Here is an 8,686-nt window from a genome sequence, read left to right on the forward strand (position 1 = left end):
GGGCAGGGATGGAGTTTTTCATAGTTGATAACTTGATATGAAATATGATTGGATTCTGACAAGTATACTGATGCAGACTTTATTCCTTTAAATAGGAAAACACTATTATTTACTTTGTTGTCCACTTTTTTTTAAAAAAAGCTAATTTTATATTTATAATAAAGTAATCCAAATTAAAATTAGCATTACAGATAGTCTTTGACTTACAATAGTTCATTTAGTGACCATTCAAAGTTACAACAGCACTGAAAAGTGACTTATGACTATTTTTCATAGTTATGACCTTTGAAGCATTCTCATGATCCTGTGATTAAAGTTCAGATGCTTGGCAACTGGTTCATACTTGTTGAAACCTTCTGACAAGCAAAGTCAATGGGGAAGCCAGATTCTTTTAACAACCAGGTTACTAACTTATCAATGGCAGTGATTCATTTAACAACTGTGGCAAGAAAGGTGGTAAAATGGGGCAAATCTCACTTAACAATTGCCTTGCTTAACAATAGAAATTTTAGGCACAGTTTTGGTTGTACATTGAGGACTAGCTGTATCTCTATGACAATAGGAAGAAAAAATCAGAATGAAAACAAGGAGACTGGATTTTTAGAATACTCTTTTTGTATTCTAAGGGGCAATAACTTAAGTAATACATGCACATACTTACCCTTTGGACCCGACCCCTAGTGCTGTCCAGCAATGTTGATCTTGTGTAAATGTAATCAAAGGTCTTTGTATTAAACATTAACCTCTTGATAACAATATGTTAGGATTAGGATCAGTAAGTATCCTGTCGGCTATTGGAATGCATCTGTTTTTAAGATGCTATAGATCTAAACACAGTAAAAGTCTTAATTCTACAGTTCACCCAAATGCTAAAGGGCAAAGAAAAACTTAGATACTATTCAAATATCTCATTTGTTCATCCGTATTTAAAATAAATGTTTCTATTTTTCTCTTAATACAAGTTTGCAAAAAACTAACATCTATAAAGTCAAATCTGTAAAGTATTGCTACAACAATATGATCAGTGACAATATAACAAAACAGAAATTATAGAACTAGTTCTCACCAGTTCTCAAAGCCCTTTTTAAGAGAAAGACAATATAACTGTAAAAAATAAAAGGAGGCTATTTCAAGAGCTTGTCTCAAAAGGCAGCACCTGAATATCAGGGTGAATATCAAAATGTTTTTTGGTAGAGACGTATCTAATTCCCTTCAGTGACAGAAAAATTGAAACAAAATTCATTGGAACTTAAGTATAGAAGCAAATCATCACTACCATAAATAGGACCTTCTTTTATTTGTTTATATAAATCAGATTTGTTTATACACATCTCACAGAATTGGGGATGCCTGCAATATATCTATCATTGAATGAGCCCTCTATAGCACTAGGAATTTCCACATTTATTTATTTGAATGCAGCAGTAGTCTTATCTGAAGGCTGCCACTGCAGCCGCAAGCACCTTTATGTCATTGTTGATTGAAAGGTACTTCACTTTTCCAAAGCTTCACAGGGATATTGGAGATGGAGTGAGAAAATAAGCACTTCAGTAAGTTGCTTCTCAGATTGTACAGTAATGCCTAAATGTGGAGCAACAGCTATTTACACAGTGGGGTTTAATTATAGTAAATTTACCTAGCAAACAAGAGATTGTGAATATTCCTTTTCCCTGAGTATAAATATACCTGTTCTTGTTATTTAATTGTGGGATATTCATAAGGCAAGCAAGATCCTTACCTACATCAGTCTGAAACATGTTTGTTTTGTAAGGTATCCCTCCTAATAGTGTAGAAACCAGAATTATATCTAAATGTGTATTGTGAAAAACCTTTCCTCTCTACTTGTCTTGCAGTTTCTCCACAGATTCTATACAACCACTCCAGACAATCTCTCCATGGCCTAAGGATGTGGGTATCCTTGCTCTGGAGGTATATTTCCCATTCCAATATATAGAACAAAGTGAGTTAGAGAAATATGATGAGGTAGAATCAGGGAAATATACCATAGGCCTAGGCCAGAAGCAGATGGGTTTCTGTGCTACACATGAAGACATCAATTCCTTGTGCCTGACTGTGGTACAGAATCTGGTAGAAAGAAACAAACTTTCCTGGGATTCTATTGGCCGCCTGGAAGTTGGAACAGAAACTATTATTGACAAATCCAAAGCTGTTAAAACTGTTCTGATGCAGCTCTTTCAGGATTCAGGGAACACAGACATTGAGGGCATTGACACAACCAATGCCTGTTATGGAGGTACAGCTTCTCTATTCAACTCTGCTGATTGGGTGGAATCCAGCTCCTGGGATGGTAAGTGTTGGCAGACTGAGTTCAGTTCTTTTAGTTGGAGAGTCTACGGTTTCTTAACTTCAGCAACTTTAAGATGGGTGGACTCCAACTCCTACAAATCTGGGAATTGGAGTCTACCCACCTTAAAGCTATTGAGGTTAAAAAACAATGGTATAGCCCAGTGGTGGCGAACCTATGGCACGCGTGCCAGAGGCGGCACTCAGAGCCCTCTCTGTGGGCACACGTGCCATGCCCCGAAGATGGCAATCGTCCCTCTTCAACCAGCTGCCGGCTAACTCACTGAGGTCCCACGTGGCTGGGTGCGTCCCAGGACCCATGCGCTCGCTGGCCTCTGTGTGCAGGGGCCGATGGTGTCAGGCAGCTGCCGCCCCGGCCCCTGCCTCACCTTGCCCTGTGACAATAGCACCCCCTCCCTGCCTCACCTTGCCTCTCCTCTCCCCACAAGATGAGCCTCCTGCCCACCGCCCCACCTGCCAGAGACCCCTGGATCTCCCCCAACCCTGCCCGGCCCCCACAGGCGTCCCTCCCCATGAGCAACATTGAGGTGATTATGCCCACCTTGGCCACGCCCACCCAATCTGCCATGACCACCACAGCCATGCCCATCCAGTGGGCCACGCCCACCTGGAACCCGGCGATAAATAAGTGGGTTTTGGGTTGCAGTTTGGGCACTCGGTCTCTAAAAGGTTCGTCATCATTGGTGCACTTAATGTGCCTTAAGTGCACATTCTGAAAAAAGAGTAACTATTCAAGTTGTTTAATTGGTTAAATTTCAGAGGTAAGGAAGCTGATCCTTTGATTCTACTAAGCTGTTGGCTACTAACACTATAAATTCAGCATAATGTAGTCACAACCTATACTCTTTTAGCAGCAGATAGAAAGTGGAATACTTTCAGAATTTTCTCAACATATAAGTCATTACTGCATAGCAATAACAAAATAATACTGGAGACAAAATGTCTCTTGTTACAGAAGCAACTTTGCTTTAATGTTTCTAATATTCTCCAGTTTTCTGATTTTCCTTTTCCATTTAATCTATTATCAACTCTTAATCTATCATGCTTCAAAACCCAGTTTTGTTTTTTTCAGTGTTTTTCTTACTCTCAATTCTCTCCTTTTTCCATTCAGCCTAGTTTTCTGAACTTTTCAGTTCTTCCTTACATTGCATTAATAATTTAATTTTACCCAGACACAATGCTATTTTTTTTGTCCAGTTTGTTAATGTATGTTGATATATGTCTGGTACTGACAGAGACAGAAAATGATCCTGGGGTTGCAAAGAATTAGCTGTAGTACATTCATTGTAGAGAAAGAAGAGGAAGAGGTAGGGGAGTCATCAGATATACCTTCCATTATTCCCCGCTCCCCTTGAGCTTATGAAAAATAGTCGATTCAAAGTCCATGCACAAATTCTAGGATAGCAAAGAAAAAAATTGCAAAGAAGAGGCAAAAGAGCATGATGACAGGCCATTTGTAATCATTGACCATGTCCCAAGAGCAAGAATGATGTAACAAAACAGAAAGTACATGAAGATCCCCTCTCAGCTACTTCTGCAAAGAAGCAGAGCTCACTCTGGAGGAAATGAAATAGAGCAAATAAGAGATTACAGTATGAGATGCATTCCTTGTGTCACTGTCCTTTGCTATTATGTCAGTAAACGAAGAAGTCCTAATGTTGTCCACTAACTAATGAACTAATGCTGCCCGTTAACTGAACCACCAATGTGGGATGACCCCAATGCTATTTGCCACATGGGAGAAAATATAGAGGCTTCAATATATCCTGAGTTTCCTATACTTTAGTTGTTAGTCTACAGCCCCCAAAAGGAAATCCCATAAAGTTTGCTGAATCTGACCTTTGAATAAACATATTATGGATTACATTTTGAGACAGTTGACCACCCCCTTAAAAAAAGGAAATGTGTAGGTAATTAAATCCTGCTTTTCTCAGTTGTAGTACAATTATTTTTGCCGAGAAAATTCTGCATAGAAGCTCTTTTCTTATTTCAAAACCCATACTGATTGCAATGCAGATTTCCAGATTTCAAAAGTGCACATTAGTAGTTTTCCATTAATCTTTGAATCATGATATAATAAGTTCTGCCCTTTGGTTCTAGAGCTCTGCCTGCTTAGAATCTGCCTGACTGCTTATCAAAAGAAGTGTAGAACATTAAATAAAAGCCTGGACTTTAGTCTCTGTGAGATGTTAATTCTGTGGCCCTTGGAAAATTCAACTCCATTTCAACCAACTTAGGAAGAATAGTTCTACCACTGCTATGATAAAGTTCAGAGAGTAGGCTGGGGAGGTTTGGGACTCCCTAGTGACTTTAAAATAGTCATTTTGTCCTTGCTTAGACACTTGGCCTCTACCCAGAGTTCATTGAGGGGGACTATTGGACAGCAGCTAGAGAAAGGGCAGTAAAGGCTGTGGCTGCCTCCTTCCACGAGGCTGTCAGGAATATTACTACCGGTAGGAAATGGCTAGTGATTGTTAAAGGAGCCACAATTTCAGAAGATGTCATTGTGTGCCACCATAATATTGAGTTGGGGGATGCCTCTTGAGGTCTTTTTTTAAAGCACAAAATTTAGCTATGCAAGCTATATCTACCCCTGTTACAAGTTTTATGACTGATAGTGCTGTTGTGATTTTACCAACAGGGAATGGTTGAAAAGTATTCCTTCCCCACTCAGGTTTCCCAAATCAGGCTGCAACTTCCACTGCCACATCTTTCAGCTGAAAGGACAATTTTTAGGGGAGGGGGAAACCCTAACATATTATAACATGTATTTTTGATCTAGGTCCTTCCTTTCAAACCTCTCTACCGTGTATTCCATTCATTAAATCTTAATTCTCACCATATGTAAACTGAATTCAACCACCTGTTTCATCTGTCTTGTAAATTTTTGCTTATCTTTTCTGTACTTCTATTGACTCTTTGATGTCAAAACAGAGGTCCTTGGTGTAGGGCATGGGTGTCAAACTTGATCGCATCATGTGACATATCATGACGTATCACAACATTTTTTGCCTTTGTAGAGCTGGGGTGGATGTGGCCTGTGTATGATGCATCTGGCCCATGGGCCTCCAGTTTGACACCCCTGGTAGGGGCCTCTCTTTTTTGGCTTAGGCCAGTGTTTCAGCAAATTTAAGATGGGTGGACTTCAATTCCAAGAATCCCAGAGCTGAACACATCTTAAAGTCAATACTATTCAAAAGCATTGGCTTAGGTACATATGTTCTTGAATAGATAACAGCTACTGGAACAGGAATTGAAGCTACAAAAGAACTTCAGCCCATTTTATGAAGAAAATTAGGTAGACTTTATCTATTTTTCTTTTCATCAGTGTTGACACTTTGGTGATGCTCTTGTCATGCCAGGACGCTACGCCTTGGTGGTTTGTGGTGATATTGCTGTGTATGCAACTGGAAATGCAAGACCAACTGGTGGAGCTGGAGCTGTAGCTATGCTGGTTGGACCAAATGCTCCTCTGACTTTAGAGAGAGGTCAGTAAAAACATTTACAGTATTTAGATTATGGATTTCAGCTAAAGGCAGTTTGGTGGGAGGGAGGAGTGTTCATTGCAGAAGAACAACATGGGTGGATGGATGAAAACAATTCCTTTAAAGGGGGAGGTGATAATGAAGATGATCCTCCAACAACATGAGTCTTGTTGCAACCATGTTAGCATTACAGCAGCCACATTCATAGTTTCACTCCTCTGACAGCGCACTGCAGGGCAGACACTTGTAGGGTAGAACAAGTCCAGAGCTATGAATTTATTCCGCTGCAAGTGAAAAAGATGAATAGGACAAAGATGGATTTCTGCCAGACTCCATGGTGCTTGCTAATTACTCAGCAGTCAAATACTCTGATGTATGCTGAACCAGAAATTCAAAGAACTTGCTGGTGAAAAAGCAGATTGGTGATAGTAAAAATGTGTTTATTTCAGGGACATAGAAGGCTGCAGGGAGGAAGCTGCTCTTCTCTTTATAATAAGCTTTTCATCTGCAAGACAGAGTCCTTTGTGTCTGAACCATTAGTATGCTTCAGAGGGTATACTTAGAGTAGCTGCTTGTATTTTATGACCAAACCACACTTACCTTACCTCTCCCTCACCCCTCCACTTCTACCCCAACAGTGAGGAATTGTGTTTGCATTATCTGGAAAATGAGCAACTTCTGAACAAAGCTACTCAGAGCTTATATAGGGAAGATTTGGGGAACAGTCTACTTTTACCACATGTCATATCAAGAGTCCTTTTTTGGTATTTTCCCACTATACGATTACCTTCTGTGGGGATAGTTTGGGAGGTAAATTTAGGAAATACAGAATCTTTCCTACTTAAGGAACTTCCAGTGCATTTCAAAATTTTGGTAGTCTAGGGTTAGTTTTAAAATGATATATGAAAGGCCATATTCATAGTCAGCAAGCAGACTGTTTATCACATTCTTTTTTCCTGATCATTTTTGGGTAGTCATTCTGATTGTAATGTGTTTTCTTGTTCCTACTGTCCTACTCTAATAAAATGCAAAAGTGTTTTGTGTATTCAAGCTGCAGATTTGTAATGACCTTAAAATCTTCACCAATGTTCAATTTATATTTTTCATACTGGATCTTTCCCAAAAGTAGGTTCATGTTCTGATATAATTCTTTCACCCTAGCAGCATTGGCACTGCCTTTACCTATCATTTACCTGTCATACAACATTACCTGTCAGTAATTTATTTCCATTATTCCAGTCGCTCTGCGGGGGTGAGATGGGCAATCTCTAAATTTGATATTAAAATAAATAAAATTATGAAGAATGTTTTTTTTTCATGAACTAGCTTTTGTGGAGTTACTGAACAAGTGCCACTTATTTACACTGTGTTCATGACCAAGAACACATAACTGAACAAACTTCTTCACAAAACACTAGTCCATGTTCTTCTTAAATTCATCATGGCAACTGCAGAAACAACAACAAAAACCCTTTCATATCATAACCGAGAAGATTATATTCCTTTACTCTTGAACCTACCCTGCTTCTCTGACAAGTTCAAATCACACAAGATCATTAAAATCCACTTAGGTCAACAAATGCGGCTGACTTGAAATGTTGAATTCTTGAATTAATATTTTCCCTTATATGCCCTGTGTATGCATTATCATTATCAGTAGATTAATTGCACTAAACATCTGGAGGATGTAGTACAGGCAACTGCTTACTGTGTAGGATTGATCTCATTGCACATGGTAAATCAGAGTATTTCATAATGTGTTTACTTTTAGAGTGATTCCCATTGTACTTGTTAGACAGAAATTACAATGTAATGAATGGTCTTTTGGCTCTCTCCAAAACCTAAGAAAGGCAAATGGCTTATAGCATGTACCATTTAACTATCTTGTTAGAAATCTAACATGTCACACAGTAATTGTGTGGGCTCAATTCTTATCTTAATCAGTCACTTTACAACCAAAATAAAGTTCATAGCATTTTTGACAGGTGGGATGTAATTTCGCTTCTGAGTTTTAACTGTTAGCTCACCACATGCATAGCTGAAAGTATCAGGATGATTTGAACAGTTTTATGGCAGGATATCATTATGTAGATAATCTATGTAAACATAATACTACAGTATAAAAATTAAACTAATATTTAACGGAATACAGGAAATAGAGACTTAAACTTCATACTCTGATCTAAAACAGGAATTGCTTTTCAAGCAGAGATTGGATTCATGTACAAACATGATTCAACCTGCACAATGAGCTAGCTATCATGTCTACTTCTTTTGTCTTGAGATTATTTATATTAAGGAACAATGATTTTGCTCAATGTTTGTTACAAGTATGTTGCTCTAGTTAAAATATAGTATTATAATAGACCTAGTTAAACTGAGTAAAATGAGAGTTCTGGTTTTGCATCGTAGCAACACAGCTGAGGGATTGTGGGGCTCTGGACCCCACGGCTGGTTTCGTCCTGCCAGGGGACCCTAAATGGGTTTAAAGTCGCCCCGGAGAGGCGACGAAGAAGGAGAGCCCCCCCATCAATCACGTAAAAATGGCGGTCGATCCGTTTGATCTGGGGGAAGCCCTCCAAACCGACAGAAGAAAGGCTAGCTGCACTCCAATGACTAGCCCAAGCTACCGGCATCCAAAGTCCAAAAGCACTAACTAAAAACAACTGTGAACAACGTTGTCACGACCGTCCGTTGACGACTGGGAATAACCCAAGACGCAGGTACGATGTGCTTTCAGGAGCAGTTTATTCACTCTGAAACAAAGTCAGCACTGGGAGTGGCTTTCTCCCAGTGCTGTAAATAGAGGTACCACGCCCCTTCATCCCGCCCCCAGCCACAAGCCAGCATCCGCCCCGTCCTTATTAAATTTCCCT

General features: G+C 39.4%; 1 protein-coding gene across 1 annotated transcript in view; it reads left to right on the forward strand.

The window, feature by feature from the left end:
- Window positions 1-8,686, forward strand: part of HMGCS2 (3-hydroxy-3-methylglutaryl-CoA synthase 2) — a 36,732-nt gene that overhangs the window by 1,841 nt on the left and 26,205 nt on the right. The window contains exons 2-3 of the mRNA XM_029284824.1: window positions 1,854-2,308; window positions 5,688-5,813. Coding sequence (XP_029140657.1) covers window positions 1,854-2,308; window positions 5,688-5,813 — 581 coding nt within the window. The remainder of the gene's footprint in view (window positions 1-1,853; window positions 2,309-5,687; window positions 5,814-8,686) is intronic.

Source organism: Protobothrops mucrosquamatus, unplaced genomic scaffold, assembly GCF_001527695.2.
Source record: "Protobothrops mucrosquamatus isolate PMUCROS unplaced genomic scaffold, P.Mucros_1.0 scaffold_150, whole genome shotgun sequence".
NCBI lineage: Eukaryota > Metazoa > Chordata > Lepidosauria > Squamata > Viperidae > Protobothrops > Protobothrops mucrosquamatus.